At 39.2% G+C, this 17884-nt stretch overlaps 1 protein-coding gene across 3 annotated transcripts in view; it reads left to right on the top strand.

Moving 5' to 3' along the window:
* RBKS (ribokinase) overlaps positions 1–17884 on the top strand; it is a 124239-nt gene that overhangs the window by 28859 nt on the left and 77496 nt on the right. For all 3 annotated transcript variants that reach the window (XR_014051802.1, XM_081484264.1, XM_081484265.1), the window contains exons 3-5: positions 11945–12008; positions 12950–13012; positions 16192–16356. Coding sequence is in view for 2 of the 3 variants with exons in the window: in XM_081484264.1 (XP_081340390.1) it covers positions 11945–12008; positions 12950–13012; positions 16192–16356 (292 nt within the window). In the remaining variant the exon portion in view is untranslated. The remainder of the gene's footprint in view (positions 1–11944; positions 12009–12949; positions 13013–16191; positions 16357–17884) is intronic.

The following is a 17884-nucleotide window of genomic DNA, read 5'->3' as shown; positions in this document are numbered from 1 at the left end:
CCTGGTTAAGACATGAGCTCGTTTTTTTATAAACTATTTAAAATGAGCAATTCAGTGGCATTTAGTATATTCACAGTGTTATACAACCACCATATCTATCTAGTTCCAGAACACTTCCATCATTTCAAAGTAAAACTCCTTCCCCATTAAGCAGTTTCTCCCCATTCCCCCTCCCCTCAGCCCCTGGCAACCACCAATCTGCCTTCTGTCTCTATGGATTTATCTATTCTGGATATTTCCTATAAATGGAATCATATGATATGTGACATTTTGTGTCTGGCTTCTTTTACTGAGCATAATGTTTTCAAGGTTCATCTACCTTATAGCATGTATCAGTACTTTTATTCCTTTTGTGGCTGAATAATATTCCATTGTATGTACCAGTTTGTTAATCCATGTATCTGTTGATGAGCTGTTCCCACCTTTTGGCTATTGTGAACAGTGCTGCTATAAACAAGTACATGTACATGCATGTTTAAGTATCTGTATGAGCCTTTGAGAGGCTCATTGTTTTTAAAGATTTAAATAGGAGAGAGTAATCTTCCTTGTCCTTTATATTAGTTTCTACCTCACTGAATCTTCTGGGAAGTAGCAGTCCTCAAATAACTTAATGCTGCATTCCCTGAATTTAACAAGTTTATAACTGGAGTGTGAGAAGTGAGAGGAATTAGCCTACTCTGATGGGTTCCTGTGGTCCTGCTTCTAAACAACAGCATGAATCATCTTGTTTTAGCAAGTTTCACTCCAGCAGCATGGCTTTTGGAAACTTGGTCTAATAATTGGTGGTTTCCTCACCTCTAAGCTGTTTTCTTCTAATGCTGTATCTCAGATCAGAAAGGAATCTGGGCCTTAATGAACTGCACATAACTGATCTTTAGTTCTGTTTTCAGGTATATTAAGAAAAGACATGTAAAATATGGAAATCCTGTTTCTAGCCATTCTACTGAAATTATTTGAAAATAAAACAAAATTGGCTGCCAAAGTTTCAATTTTTTGCATCTTTAATGAAATTTTAAGATGCTAGGATTATTGGTATAATGGGAAAAATCATTTATTTGCTTTAGCTAGGGTCTGCACAGTAGAGGATAAGAAAAACATGAGAAATTTAAAAGAATAATCTCTCTCCTGTGAGCTGGGTAGATTTTACCAAAATTTCTCTGAAATGTCATTTCCCATTGTATACAGCACTTTTCTCTCCACAGGAGTCTTTAAATGATGTATAAGCTATACAATTATCACTTCATCTGCTAAGGAACTGTATCTTTATTCTAATTGATGATATAATTCTCACCTGGCTATTGGTCAAAAACATCACATGAAGCACAAAATTCAAATTAAGAAACCTTCTCTTGCTAAGGTTGAGCTCTTAATATTTTTAAAATATCAATTAGCAATTAATTATTGATAACCTATTATGTGCTAAGAATTATGGGACTGGGAGAAGGAGCTGATTAAAAGTGTTAGGCCTGACCCATCCTCTACCTGATTAGAAATGGGGGTTTGGGGAACAATCAGATGGTGCAGGCTTTAAGCGGGGCGTGGGAAGTGAAAAGAGGATGGTATCATTTCCTGGCTGGGAAACCTGGACAGAGAATTAGTACTGGTATTGGAAGCAAGGTACCAAAAATGGGTGCCCTGGGCAGAGGGGAGTCCCCTAGAGTTGGAGATGTGAAAGGAGAGTTTAGAGAACCCCCTGTTGGAAGCTTTATAAAAGCTATTCCTGAAGCCCATTAAAATAAAAAATGGATGTCCCCTGCAATCTCATCCAACTCAAAGATTTGGAGGTTGGTTTTATTTTAGGTCTGTTGAACTTGAGGCAAGGAGAAATGCAAAATAGAAATATTTGAATTGTGGAATTGAACTTGGGAAATGAATCATGACCATAGGAGTGGAGGTGAGCAGAATAGAAGACAGAGGGCTGTATTTTGGGAAATGCTCCAGTAAGGAGGTTGATTAAACAGTGATGCTGTTTGTTTTATTCTGGTCTGTGTGTGATGGTTATGTGAGCACCTATACAATTCTGAAAGTTCTTTATGTCTACAGTGTCTGGTCTAGTCGTCTGTGGTGTAGCCCCACAGTGAAATTTACCCTAATTGTCTGTACTGAGAGGACATGGAAACATGGCCTCATCTAAAGCCTGTACAAGTTTACTTTGCTTAGATACCCTGAGGGACTTTTAGATGTAGATTTATTTAAGCTTAAACAAATTGCATCGTATTCTTAGGCTTCTTAAAAATAAAAATAAAAAATCTTTTGTAATAAGAGTTATTGTTAACCATTAATCATAGTATTTCTTTCAGTTGTGAGGTATATTTTTACTGAGCAAATTAACCTAACTGCCTTATAGCAGTTTCTTAAAGGTAACAAATTCCAAGTAGAAAACCAAAATCATTAAATTACTCAAGATAAAAATGAACAGATGAAGCAAAAGAAAAACAGGTAGAAAATGTTCTATGGCTTTGTTAGCAACATTAACCTATCTACTACTGCCTTGCAACAAGCTCAGATTCGAGCTCTGATGAAGGAACACTGTTTGATGACACAGGTACAACATCTTACACTGAACTCAGGAGAAATGTCTGTCAGTTGTGATGAGGGCTGCTAAACAAGAGTCCATCAACATGTGCACAGTGATACCTGTATAATGAAACACTTCCAGAAGTTAAGAGTTGTGCAGTCAGTATTCAGCTGAGTCATGGGCCAAAGTCATGGTCCAAGGATAATTGGAGGTAATGTTTTGACATTAAAAATTGAGGCAGATATAGAAAATGAAGGTCTACTTGGCAGGGCAAAGAGCCTGTTAGGACACATTGCATCGGACCTCACCCAGTTTAAGTATTTCCTCCTCCTCCATTCCACTGAAGCCAAATGTTAGAAGGAAGTTATTTCTAAATATCAAAAAGCGGCAGCTCAGGAGGACCATGACAGGATAAACAGCTAAACATAACAGTGACCCAGCATGGGCCCAGGGTCCTTGCTTCCCATGAGGGTAGAAAGAAGCCATGAGCAGGTGTGGACCCTGACAACCCACACAGCAAATCAGCAAACTGGGAGGACCTTCACAAAATTACCTGGTCTTGCCTCCTTCACACAATGGGATAGTCTAAACTGTCATATAAGCAGTCATCTATTTTCTCTTAAGAATGGTCAGATTCATATACACACTAGTACATTTAAAATAGATAACCAAAAAGGACCTACTGCGCAGCACAGGGAACTCTGCTCAATATTCTATAATAACCTAAATGGGAAAAGCATTTGAAGAACAGATACATGTATGTGTATACACTTAACCACTTTGCTGTACATCTGAAACTAACACAACATTTTTTAATCAACTGTGCTCCAATGTAAAATTTTTTTTTTTAATTTTTTAAAGGCATAAAGGTCTGTGACAGAGGCAGTATGTTAGAGCAGTTCTACTCAAAATCTGGTCCTCAGGGCAAACTGTCACTGATCAGAACAGTACAGAAACTTGAGAGTAAGCAGTTAGGAGCGTTTCCAGCAATCTGAAGGTATCTTTATAGCTGTTGAATATAACAATAATAAATTAGGCCTTGTATTTTGTATGACTCGTAATTTTATTTTACTGTTATATTTTAAAAATTATTAGTCCATAATGTATAGAAAATGAAAAACAAAAAAACAGAAACCTGATCCTTCACCACGAAAAACTTGAAAAGCAATGTGTCCATCACGTTAGCCATAAAAGTACCCTTCTAAATGTTAGATCGTGTGCTAAGTTGCTTCAGTCATGTCCAACTCTTTGTGACCCTATGGACTGTAGCCCACCAGGCTCCTCTGTCCATGGGATTCTCCAGGCAAGAATACCAGAGTGGGTAGCTATGCCCTCCTCCAGGGGATCTTCTGACCCAGGGATCAAACCTGAGTCTCTTATATAAGTCTTCTGCATTGGCAGGTGGGTTCTTTACCACTAATGCCACCTGGGAAGCCCTCTATGTTAGATTACTGTGGGACAATCCACTGATCATGCACTGAGATTTTAATCTTCAAAGATCAAAAACTAGTCACCAGGCCTTTATAGATAATATACATAATGAAGTGAAATCTCTTTTCTGAACTCTGTTGAAAGACGACTGGATAAAACTAGTTGGCTGTATTGATAGAAATGCATGTTCAAACACTAGGATCCTATGACCCTAACCAATATGCCTCATATAGGAAGAATGGAAAAAATAGTTGGATTATCACAAACCCACCACCACTCTCAGATAAGCAGGCCTGATAATGGAGATTGAAACATTAACTTTGTATGTTAAAAGCCATCATTCAGTAAGGTAAACACCCATTTATCTAGGATTTAAACAACCAGACAGCATAAACTGGAATTTTATGTATTCTTCTTTCATCTTTTATGATAAAGCCACAAATGACAAGTTATAAAATTACTATGAGAGTTTTCCTCCAAAAAAAGCAGCTGCTGAGTTTTGTTATGTGACAACAAATGCAGCTTATAGTCTCTTCAACGTGCTGTTCATTGTGACCCTCAGGCACTGAAAAGCCACAAAATCTCTTGAATCACAAAGATTAAATTATGTTCAACTTAGATTTACTGTTAATTGTATCTTCATGTATTCTAACTTTGAAACTCAGGAACCTGTTTTAATACATGTGACCATTTTTTTAGCAGTATATATCATTTCATGTGTCCCTGGGTATGCTATCTTGGTCCCCTGTTTCATTTAGCTCAAGTATATGTTGATGGGTGGAATTACTAGATATTTTATGCCATTCAAGGATTCCAAGCATCATTCCTTGGATGAATGACGCTTGGAACCCTTGAATGGCAGAAAATATCATTCTCACCCATTTGACAGTGTTGGTTATCATGACCGCACTAACTGAAGTTCCTCTCCTCAGCACTGGTCATAGTTCTGGACTGTGGAAGCCGCTGAGTGGCTCTCCCTCGATGCAGAGAGATCTTTCCAGTCCTCAGAGTGAAGGAAGCACCTCAGTGCCCTCAGCATGAGGAGCTGCTCTTGTTCCCAAACACAGTCCAGCCCTTTACTTTTCCATGATCCTAATTCACATCTCTCCACAGCCGCACTGTCCAATACACTAGCCACTGGCCACATGTGGCTATTTATATTTCAACATAATTCAAGTGAAATTAAAAATTGAGTTCTTCATCAGAAAGAGAAAAACAAATATCGTATATTAACACTTATATATGGAATCTAGAAAGATGGTACTGATGAAGCTATTTGCAGGGCAGCAATGGAGATGCAAACATAAGAGAACAGACTTCTGGACACAGGGGGATAGAGGGTAGGAAGGAGGGGGTGGGACAAATGGAGAGCGTAGCATGGAAACATAAACACTAACATTTGTAAAATAGAGAGCCAGTGGGAATTTGCTGTATGACTCAGGAAACTCAAACCGGGCTCTGTGACAACCTAGTGAGGTGGGATGGGGAGGGAGGTAGGAGGGAGGCTCCAGAGGGATTGGACATGTGTATACCTATAGCTGATCCATTTTGATGTATGGCAGAAACCAACACAATATTGTAATTACCCTTCAATTAAAAATAAAGAAAAAAATTTGAGTTCCTCAGTCATGCTGGCTGCATTTTCAAGTGTCTGTCTGGGCAGCACAGATATAGAACATTTCATGATTGCAGAAAGTTCCATTCTACAATGTTCAGGTAGGGCTGAAACCTGGGATTTCCTGAAGAGCACCCGGGGTTCCGTAAGTTGCCTTGGCTTACATTTGAGTGGTTGTCCCTAGTTGCTGCTGACTTGGCTTCTTTCACCTGACACAGGCTACCTCAGACTAGGTGGTTTTCCCAGAGTCTTTCTTCCCAAAAGTATTTCACTGCTGCAACCAAAAGAATGTGAAGGTGCCTTCAAGAAGGCTGTTCAAAGCAAAACCTTGGCTAGAAGCTTTCTGTAGCCATAACCAGCATAGTCTGGATGCCTGTAAGTCATGTCCCTTTAAGAATGATATGCTAGACTCAAGGAAAATGAACAGACAAGCAATTAAGACGATCAAATACTTACAGAACACCTTTAGTGCACAGGACTGGGGGAGGGATAAATATATGCTAAGCTAGAATCTCCAGTAAACTTTTAGGAAGACTAGACTTCAAGACTGTTTGGGCAAACACGATAAGATGATATTCAATTAAGTGTTTAATTATATGGTATCCATGAGGAACGCTGTAGGAGTTCTGGAAATGAAAGGAATAACAAGGGCCAGAATTGAGAAGGTAAGCCTTAAGTTGATGCTTGAAAAACAGGTGAGGTTTGATTAGGCAGAGGAGAGACGAAAGGACTTCTGAGTTCTTGTAAGTAGAAGGCAAGGAAATAGGCATAAATATATTGTACTCACAGCATGTTTTTAACACAAACACTGACCATTCAAGTTAGGAGTGCCTCTACTGACCACTCTGAAAAACAGAAATCCTACTATTTTGCCAACTATGAGTTTCTGAGAAATAGAAGCAAGGGGAAGCAAGTCTGGGCCACGTCAAAATCAGTCTGGAGTCAGCAAACACAAGCCAAAGAAAGCTTTCGGATTTTACAGTACCTTGATGCCAGTGTTGGACCCTGATGGGCCTCTTGCCCCCAGCAGATTCTGCAGGTCCCTTCAGGCTCCCACTGAGCAGACTTCCCAATGGAAACCAAGCAGGACTATGCTCCCCCTCTTCATTTCCACTCAGACACAGCTTTCCGGACACTCCCAGCTCTAACCATGCAACCAGCAGCCTTGACTGGAGGTCACACATTGTAATCACCTGGGGACCTTGCCACTGTCCCACCTGCCACAGGGGCTGATTTAATTGGTCTGCAGTGTAACCTGGGCATCCTCAGGCTGAGAAATCTTGGTTTCCTACCTGCCTAAGATAACTCATACAAGTCCCACCCTACAGCCTGGCTCAGGTGGAATAGTTTACAGAAAACTGTAAAGCATTTTAATTAGGATAATAGTGGAACTGAAAATCAGTTCCAGATGCCCTGATTCTCACAAGCGCCATTTTGCCTCATGGCCACATTTAAAGTTTTCACACATTTGACAGCCAAAGTGTGAAGGGAAAATGGGAAAGCCTCCAACAATACCCATGAGGATTCCTTTGTAACTGTCATTATTTCTGGGGCCTTGCCCTTGTAGCATTCACAGTGGTTTTCAAGGTACTTTCACTTAGCTCTCAGTGGTGAGCAATGAATGACTCCTTTACTTGGCTTCTGTTCCCCTGACTTCTGGTTCAGTTCAGTTCAGTTCAGTTCAGTCACTCGGTCATGTCTGACTCTTTGTGACACCATGGACTGCAGCACGCCAGGCTGCCCTGTTCATCACCAGCTCCCAGACTTTACTCAAACTCATGTCCATCCAGTCGGTGATGCCATCCAACCACCTCATCCTCTGTCGTCCCCTTCTCCTCCTGCCTTTAATCTTTCCCAGCATCAGGGTCTTTTCCAACGAGTCAGTTCTTCACATCAGGTGGCCAAAGTATTGGAGTTTCAGCTTCAGCATCAGTCCTTCCAATGAATATTCAGGGTTCATTTCCTTTAGGATTGACTGGTTTGATCTCCTTGCAGTCCAAGGGACTCTCAAGAGTCTTCTCCAACACCACACTTCTAAAGCATCAATTCTTCGGCGCTCAGCTTTCTTTATAGTCCCAACTCTCACATCCATACATGACTACTGGAAAAACCATAGCTTTGACTAGACGGACCTTTGTTGGCAAAGTAATGTCTCTGCTTTTTAATATGCTTTCTAGGTTGGTCATAGCTTTTTTTCCAAGTAGCAAGAGTCTTTTAACTTCACGGCTGCAGTCATCATCTGCAGTGATTCTGGAGCCCAAAAAAATAAAGTCTGTCATTGTTTCCATTGTTTCCCCATCTATTTGCCATGAAGTGATGGGACCAGATGCCATGATCTTAGTTTTCTGAATGTTGAGTTTTAAGCCAACTCTTTCACTCTCCTCTTTCACTTTCATCAAGAGGTTCTTCAGTTCTTCTTCACTTTCTGCCATAAAGGTGGTGTCATCTGCATATCTGAGGTTATTCATATTTCTCCCAGCAATATTGATTCCAGTTTGTACTTCATCCAGCCCAACATTTTGCATGATGTACTGTGCATATAAGTTAAATGAGCAGGCTGACAATATACAGCCTTGATGTATTCCTTTCCCAATCTGGAACCCGTCTGTTCCATGTCTGGTTCTAACTGTTGCTTCCTGACCTGCATACAGATTTCTCAGGAGGCAGGTGAGGTGGTCTGGTATTCCCATCTCTTAAAGAATTTTCCACAGTTTGTTGTAATCCACACAGTCGAAGGCTTTGGCATAGTCAATAAAGCAGAAATAGATGTTCTTCTGGAACTCTCTTGCTTTTTTTATGATCCAACAGATGTTGGCAATTTGATCTCTGGTTCCTCTGCCTTTTCTAAATCCTCTAAATCCAGCTTGAACATCTGGAAGTTCATGGTTGACATACTGTAGAAGCCTGGCTTGGAGAATTTTAAAGCATTAGTTTGCTAGAGTGTGAGATGAGTACAACTGTGCAGTAGTTTGAACATTCTTTGGCATTGCCTTTCTTTGGGATTGGAATGAAAACTGACCTTTCCAGTCCTGTGGCCACTGCTGAGTTTTCCAAATTTGCTGGCATATTAAGTGCAGTACTTTCACAGCATCATCTTTTAGGATTTGAAATAGCTCAACTGGAATTCCATTTCCTCCACTAACTTTGTAGTGATGCTTCCTAAGGCCCAGGTGACTTCACATTCCAGGATGTCTGGCTCTAGGTGAGTGATCACACCATCATGGTTATCTGGGTCATGAAGATCTTTTTTGTATAGTCCTTTGTGTATTCTTGCCATCTCTTCTTAGTATCTTCTGCTTCTGTTAGGTCCATACGATTTCTGTCCTTTATTGTACTCATCTTTGCATGAAATGTTCCCTTGATATCTCTAATTTTCTTGAAGAGATCTCTAGTCTTTCCCAGTCTATTGTTTCCTCTATTTATTTGCATTGATCACTGAGGAAGGCTTTCTTATATCTCCATGCTGTTCTTTGGAACTCTGCATTCAAATGGGTGTATCTTTCCTTTTCTCCTTTGCCTTTAGCTTCTCTTCTTTTCCAGCTATTTGTAAGGCCTCCTCAGACAACCATTTTGCCTTTTTGCATTTCTCTTCTTTGGAGATGGTCTTGATCCCTGTCTCCTGTACAATGTCATGAACCTCCGTCCATAGTTCTTCAGGCACGCTGTCTATCAGATCTAATCCCTTGAATCTATTTGTCACTTCCACTGTATAATCGTAAGGGATTTGATTTAGGTCATACCTGAATGTTCTAGTGGTTTTCCCCACTTTCTTCAATTTAAGTCTGAATTTGGCAATAAGGAGTTCATGATCTGAGCCACAGTCAGCTCCTGCTCTTGTTTCTCCTGACTGTATAGAGCTTCTCCATCTTCGGCTGCAAAGAATATAATCAATCTGATTCAGTATTGACCATCTGGTGATGTCCATGTGTAGAGTTCTCTCTTGTGTTGTTGGAAGAGGGTGTTTGCTATGATCAATGCATTCTCTTGGCAAAACTCTGTTAGCCTTTGCCCTGTTTCATTTTGTACTCCAAGGCCAAACTTGCCTGTTACTCCAGGTATCTCTTGACTTCCTACTTTTGCATTCCAGTCCCCTATAATGAAAAGGACATCTTTTTTGGGTGTTAGTTCTAGAAGGTCTTGTAGGTCTTCATAGAACCATTTAACTTCAGCTTTTTCAGCATTACTGGTTGGGGCATAGACTTGGATTACTGTGATACTGAATGGTGTTTGCCTTGGAAACGAACAGAGATCATTTGGTTGTTTTTGAGATTGCACCCAAGTACTGCATTTTGGACTATTTTGTTGACTATGAGGGCTACTCCATTTCTTCTAAGGGATTCTTGCCCACAGTAGTAGATATAATGGTCATCTGAGTTAAATTCGCCCATTCCAGTCCATTTTAGTTCGCTGATTCCTAAAGTGTTAATGTTCACTCTTGCCATCTCCTGTTTGACCACTTCCAATTTACCTTGATTCATGGAGCTAACATTTCAGATTCCTATGTAATATTGTTCTTTACAGCATCCGACTTTACTTCCATCACCAGTCACATCCACAACTGGGCGTTGTTTTTGCTTTGGCTCCATCTCTTCATTCTTCCTGGAGTCATTTCTTCACTCTTCTCCAGTAGTATATTGGGCACCTACCGACCTGGAGAGTTCATCTTTCAGTGTTAAATCTTTTTGCCTGTTCATGGGGTTCTCAAGGCAAGAATACTGAAGTGGTTTGCCATTCCCTTCTCCAGTGGACCACATTTTGTCAGTGGTCTTCTGGTTATCAGTTTCCAGTTGCTTACATTTGAGTCAGAAGTAAACAAAGGAGATTGGAAGATGTTCACTTCTCTCATCCTTTTTTAAAGTAAATCCAGAAGAATAAATAAGTGTGTAAGAGATTTTGTGGGAGAGGAAATAGGGAAGATGGCATTCTTTTATGGCCACCTGATGCAAAGAGCTGACTCATTGTAAAAGACCTTCATGCTGGGAAAGACTGAAGGCAAAAGGAGAAGGGGGCAGCAGAGGATAAGATGGTTAGATAGCATCACCAACTCAACAGACATGAATTTGGGCGAACTCTGGGAGATGGTGGAGGCCAAAGGCGCTTGGCATCTACAGTCCATGGGGTCACAAAGAGTCAGACATGACTTAGCAACTGAACAACAACAACAAAACATTGCACAAGTAATCTGTGCAACTCTGTAATGCACAAATAAGAGGACTTTTTAAAGTCCTTTTTAAATAGGACTCAGATCTCCATTGCTTTTTGTCCACATTTCAATACAATAAACATTGGAACCTAGGCATAGATATGCACCCAGTTGGCTATATTGTTCTTATGAAAGGAATAAGATACATAGCTTTATATATATATATATTCTGATGCGAAGAGCAAGAGCGTACTCATTGGAAAAGACCCTGATGCTGAGAAAAATTAAAGGCAAAAGGAGAAGAGGATGGCAGAAGATGAGATGGTTAGATAGCATCACCGACTCAGTGGACATGAATTTGAACAAATTCTGGGAAATAGTGGAGGACAGAGGAGCCTGGTGTGATACAATCCATGGGGTTGCACAGAGCTGGACACAACTTAGTGACGGAACAACAACAAATTCTGTATGAGACTATAATGGTGGATACATGTCTATACAGTTGTCAAAACCCAAAGATTGTACAATACCCAAGTGGACCCAAATGTAAGCTGTGGAGTTTAAGTGATAATGATGTGTCAATTCAGATTCACTAATTGTAACAAATAGGCCACCCTACTCATGTTGTCTATGACTGGAAGAGTCCAAAGGAAAACCTGAAGTATCATTACCAGAATGCATGCTAGGATGCTAAACAACAGAATGCAACTATACCAACTTACCCAAGTTAGCTAGGGCTTTTTAACTTCCTTCCTCTTTGCCCCCCCATGTCAGGGTCAGAGGAGAAGATAAAGAAGATTCTAAAACACCAGGCAGGTCATTCCAAAGTTGTCTTCATGTATAGTGATTTATAGTATATCAGTATGAGCTATAGATAATATAGATATATAGTATGAATAACTGAGATTCTTCATAAATATTGAGGATTGTTGATGGTGGACAGCTCTGTCTCAATGGGAATTTTCATATGAACAGATCAAAATGAGAATGAAGCAATGGAACTTGTGACAGTCATTAAATGCTTCACATTTTAGGCAGGATATAAATGGAACATTAATATATAACAATTCTTTGGGTTGAAATCAAGTCTAGCATCTTACATTAAGAAGATTAATTAGTTAATGTTTATAAAGTACCGTACAGATATGCCCTTTTAAAATGCTAAGTATTCTAAAAACTACATTGTAGCATTTTACTAAGTGTAAAACATCTAATGTTCATCATTTCTTTGGTACAGGTTGGCAAAGATTCCTTTGGCAATGATTATATAGAAAACTTAAAACAGAATGATATTTCTACAGGTAAAATTTCATCTTTCTTAAAGTTAGTTTTTGTAACTTTCTTCTGGAATCTGGTTATAAGAAAAGTTGAATATAGAATAGAGTTATTAGATCCTCCGCTGGTGGCCAGAGAATTTTTATCCTCAGCTTTGTCTAGTCTTGCTTGACTACCCTTTGGTTACTTCTTTCATATACATTTCTCCAGATGGGAATAAAATGGTAGGAGGTTACAAACCTTCATCTCGTAGAAATGTTTCAAAAGTAGGTGACAAGAGAAAACAGGTGCTGCATTCACAGAAGATATTTTAAGAAAAGTCATTGAATGTCATAGCTGGAAATGATCTGAGAAACCACTGATGCTGATACCATCATGTCACAAGAGAGAAAACTGAAGGCCAGATTGGTTCTGAATGTGTCCAAGAGCACACAGCTAAGCTGGAGCGAGAGCTAGGACTAGAATGCAGGTCTTTGGCTCCAGTTCAGGGCTCTTTGCTGCTGCCAAAGGCTGCCTGATCAACATTTCCATTTACGCGCCAGACCATAATCCTTGATGAGATGCAAAGCTTATGAAAATGAAGAGAATCAAACAAGTTCATTTTATGAGTTTGACCTTTAGTCTTTCATCTCAAGTCTGTCATTTCTTTCACTGAAGAAAAGAAATATGGCGGTCTAGGAAAATGCACATGTACAACTGTGAATAATCTGAAGGAATTGGAAGCGGGGGTGGTTTGCCGGGCTGCCACTAATGTAGAAAAAAGGCACAACTAAGTGTGAAGACTTGTATGTTCCTCATTGTGTAGGTGATGGGTATAAATTAGCACTAATTACTTGTTTCTTTTTTATCATTCCAGATGGTTAAAGGTTAAAAAGTTTTTCCAAGGATTAGTGTTGCATTGAAATTGTTAAAAAATAGGTTATCCCTGCCAGGCTGTACATACGTGATGATTTCTTTTTTCTTTTAGAATTTACATATCAGACTAAAGAAGCTGCAACAGGAGCTGCTTCTATCATTGTTGATAATGAAGGTATATGTTTTGCACGTTGGAGTATCGTTTCCAGAACTAGAGCAGAAACATCCGTTTTTTACCCTATTCCTGTGGTCTCTTACCATACTCACCACTCCAAGGCCTAATGTATGGTCTTTCCAATCTAAATATATATGTTTCCCTTTATTTATACTTCCCAAGTTGATCGCTCAAATACAAAATTGTCCATCCAATACAAATGAGGTGATATAGTTGCCTCAAAATTATATTCTGTAGCATCGCATTACCCTTCATGTGAACCCAGAATTGATATTTGTCTCTAAAAGTAGTTAAGTATTCATCTGTCACTTCAGTTACTAAGTAAATACATGTAAATAGATAGGTGCAAAGGAAAGTTGATGAATCGTATTTATAGAATATTTACTGAGCAAATGGCAGCAACCAATTGCTTATAACTTGTCATTAGTGTTCAGTTTTGTCTGCTCTTTAAACAGCAATCAAATCTCAAAAGTCTATATATACAACCATGTCTGTCACAGGGCCTTGCAATAGTTGAAATGTGTCTTTTAAAAACAGTAACCTTCCAGGACTTCCCTGATGGTCCAGTGGTTAAGAATCCATGCTTACACTGCAGAGGGTGCAGGTTCAATCCCTGGTTGGGGAACAAAGATCCCACATGCCGCAAGGTGCAGTCAAAGAAAAACAGTAACTTCTCTTTACCCTCAAGGAAAGCTTTTAGAATTTCTGCCAACTATTTTAAGTATAAAAACACCTACATAAGATTTTTTTAAATCAGAGTTAATATTCAGAGGGCTTCCCACCACCCTCTGAATGCTGCTAGTGGTAAAGAATCCACCTGCCAATGCAGGAGACAAGGGTTCGATCCCTGGATCGGGAAGATCTCCCAGAGTAGGAAATGGCAGCCTATTCCAGTATTCTTGCCTGGAAAGTTCCATGGACAGAGGAGCCTGGCAGGCTACAGTCCATGGGGTCACAAAGAGTCAGACATGACTGGGCACATACACACACACACACACACAGTATTCAGAAGGACCAAGCATTTCATGGAGCTCCTAGGACAGAAGAACCTACTGCACTGGGAGGAGTCAGAGTGCACTGTATTAAATTAGGATTTGACTGAACTGAACTGTCCCAATATGTCTTTTATTTATAATGCAGTTTCACAAAATCATTTATCACAGAAAATATGGTATTTTTAGTCTACTTTAGTGATCTCAGAGTTGCACTAACAACCCCCCAAAAATATATTCCACTTAAAAACAGTAGACAAAAGTTTTCATTCTAACAACAGTCTGTGTCCATTACTTTAAGCCATATCTTATGTAATTATCACTGCCAACAACAGCTCATTTCCTGTCTGAATCCTCTTTTTCGGTGGTGGTGGGGTTTCTACGGATATCGTCAAGTTCTGTTTCTTCCTTATCTGTGTGACACAATACCACGTTTTCCATGCAAAGATATAATTTAATATTGTGTATGGGCTGCCTATTACAGTAGACTTTGTCTGGTTTAGAGCATATGGAATAAGAGCTAACACAGATACCCGAAGAGGCAACAAGCAGCATCTTTAAGTGGAGGGATGAGTAGTGGTTCTGACAAGTTAAATTTGAGGTATGAATGAGCTAGCCATATAACAGTGTCCACCAGACAGCTGTAATCTTGGGCTTTGTTGCACATCAGCCAAAGCCAGGCCAAACCCGTCAGTAACACAGAGCAGCAGTGGACTGTGGCCGAGAGAATGAAGTCACTGGAGGAAAAAGGAGAGGAGGTATGTTGTCTTCCACGATGCAGGTACTTTGAATTTTTCCAGTACTGAGATTGGGTTTACCCTGAACCGCCCCCATGTTATCAAGTCCTCCTTGGTCAACACACATACCTGTGGTAACATGACAGGCCAGCACGTGTTCTGTAGTCAGAAGAGATTTTAGGTCATGTCTGTACACAATCAGCACAAGCAGCCTAGGGCACAGAAGACTGCTACAGCCCATCCCTCTGAGTCAGGCTGTGCTGTAGACCATAATGCAAATTATATCCATAAATTTACATTTTCCACTGTTGTTGTTTAGTCACTAAGTCGTGTCTGACTCTTTGTGACCCCATGGACTGTAGCCCGCCAGGCTCCTCTGTCCATGGGATTTCCCAGGCAAGAATACTGGAGTGGGATGACACTTCCTCCTCCCAGGGATCTTCCTGACCCAGAGAGCGAAGCCATCTCTTCTACACTGGCAGGCAGATTTTTTACCACTGAGCCACCTTTTTAACCACATTTTAAAAAGTAAAAAGAACCAGGTAAAATTAATATATTGACTTAATCCAAAATATTATCCTTTAACATGTAATCAAAATGTTCTTTAAAATTAATGAGATATGTTAGCTTCTTTTCTTACTACTCAGTCTTTGAAATCTGCTGTGTATTGTGCAACTGAAGCTCATCTCAGTTGGGACGAGCCACATTTCAAGGGCTCAGTCACCACACGTGGCTTGTACTCATGACTACCCTAAAGGACAGCACAGCTCTGGGGAGTTCACCTGACAGAGAAAATGCACCACCATCCCTCCCCCACTTGGGTTGGACTGTAGAGAGTGGCTCCAAGTGATGAGCATACAAGATTCCTCAGTCCTGCTTCTGTTTGATGTAGTACAGTACAGGCCAGATATCACTGTCTCCCTACTTACCTAGTACAGTTTTTATCTGTTTAATATTATAAAATCTGTTTTGATTTACAAAATCACTTTTCAAAATACCCTGGGACATACACATGAACTGACTGCATACTAAAGAGCATTAGTTTTTAGCATTAAGCAAGCTTCTCCCTGTTTATACTCATCATTATGACATCTGTCATTTAGGATTCAGAATCTTTACCATATACATTGTATCAGCCATTTCCCATAAGAGAAACTATTTTAAGTATGTTATATATAATTTATCAGCTAATATTCTGTGTACATAAGAATACTGGAAGGGAAATCTTTTTTTTGCTCAAGATGATCAGAATAATATGATTCCTACAGAGATACAAAAGAAGATCCATGAGGAATACAAAATTTAACCTGAATGACTTAGAAATATTAAAATTCATACTTATAACACATTTTTGTATATAATGATTTTCTAAGGGTGAACGTAACACTACAGGATGTTGTTGCTTGATTTTGCTTGATATTTAATATAAACGTCTAGAAATTCTTTATAGGCCAGAATATCATCGTTATAGTAGCTGGAGCAAATTTACTTTTGAATATAGAAGACCTGAGGGAAGCAGCCAGTGCCATTAGCAGAGCCAAAGTAATGATCTGCCAGCTAGAAGTAACTCCTGCAACTTCTTTGGAAGCCCTGAGAATAGCCCACAGCAATGGAGGTAATTTTACACATTTGTCCTTCTTTCTATAAAAGCTTTTATCACTGTCTCGGTGAAAGTTAACCTTTCAAGTTAAGCAATGCCATATTTTTCTGCAGTAAAATATTTTCTCTAATCTGAGATTCACTGTCTTCCTGTAGTTCTCAATAATGTTAGAAAACCTTACAAATGGGGAGGGGAGAAATAACATGAGTAGCATTTCTGATATACTGAAATATAAATCTCCAGTCTAGTTAGCAGAAATAATTCAAGTAGTAACTGGAATCTCTGAAAGAGCCCCTTGTCCAAGATATACTCTAAGTAGTAGAATGAGTTCCATTCTGAGAAGCAGAGTTTAAGCTGCAGGTCGTGGCTAATCACTGCCCAGGTACATTTGGATAAATATCTCAAGGATTGAAGATTAAATCTTCCTCCTTTTTATAAAACTTTATCACTTTTTCTAAAAACAACAAAAGATTATTTATATGTAATATTTTCTATGTTGTCAGTGTCCTTTAAGTAGCTCTTTTTGTTTTGTTTAATCTTAGGCTTTAGAAGTTTTCAAACACACAAAGGCAGGCAGAATTCTATAAGGAAACCCATCACCCAGCTTCAACAGTTGTCAACTCGTGGTTCATCTTGATTCATCTGTTCTCTCACCCACTCCCCTTCTCTCACCCCCAACATATAACAAACTTGAAAAAAATCTAAGTAATTTCTTTCTGTTTGCTTCTTTTTTTTTTACCACTGACTAATAGGAAATCATCTGAGTTAGAATCCCATTTCTGTTCCTTGTTAGCTTTATAGTCTTAGCAGAATTATCTGATTTTTTTGAGCCATGTCTGTTAAATGCATATAGACATACTCCCCTACAGAATTGTTCTAAGAATGAAATAAAATAAAATAGGATGCCAAGTTTGGTGTAGTACTTCTCAGTAGACACCAATTTTCTTCCCTCTTTCACTTCTTTTTTTAAATTAAAATTAGGATAATATCCTGATCTCAGCACCCTTTGGTGAAAAAAATCAAAATAAAAAGTAGCCACTTATCTAAGACAGTGGCTTCTTGATATTGTGGCCATAGTTTTGTGACTTATACTAAAAAGAAAATAGGGAGAGAACCACACTGACTTTTCCAGATTGAACTTTCTCATCAAGACAAAAAGGAAAAAAAGAAAAGTGTGTGTGTGTGTGTGTGTGTGTGTGTGTGTTTATAATAAGTGCTTTCTCTCAAAGTGTTAGTGTTCTACATAGCAATAAATGGAAAATAAGTTACCGAAATGATTTTTGTAAAGAATTTTAAAATGTATGTCCTGATTTAACAAATTTCTTCTTGGCAAAACAATGTGCTGTGGCAAATTTGCACTGACATTTAATGTATTTCTAATGGACTCGAAGCTGTCAGAAAGAATTTTAAGCCAAAACTCATTTGGTTACGTTTCCTTAGGGTGTCACAGATAAAGTCTAAGGCTTAGGGTGAGCATTCTCCACACTGCACTCATCATAATCAGGTGATGTGAGTACAACAAGCCACTTCATTCAAGCTCCTA

The sequence above is a fragment of the Giraffa tippelskirchi genome, chromosome 4 (assembly GCF_054371585.1).
Source record: "Giraffa tippelskirchi isolate mGirTip1 chromosome 4, T2T-mGirTip1v1.2.pri, whole genome shotgun sequence".
NCBI lineage: Eukaryota > Metazoa > Chordata > Mammalia > Artiodactyla > Giraffidae > Giraffa > Giraffa tippelskirchi.
The sequence above is the reverse complement of the archived record's forward strand: the minus strand, read 5'-3'. Positions and strand labels throughout refer to the sequence as shown.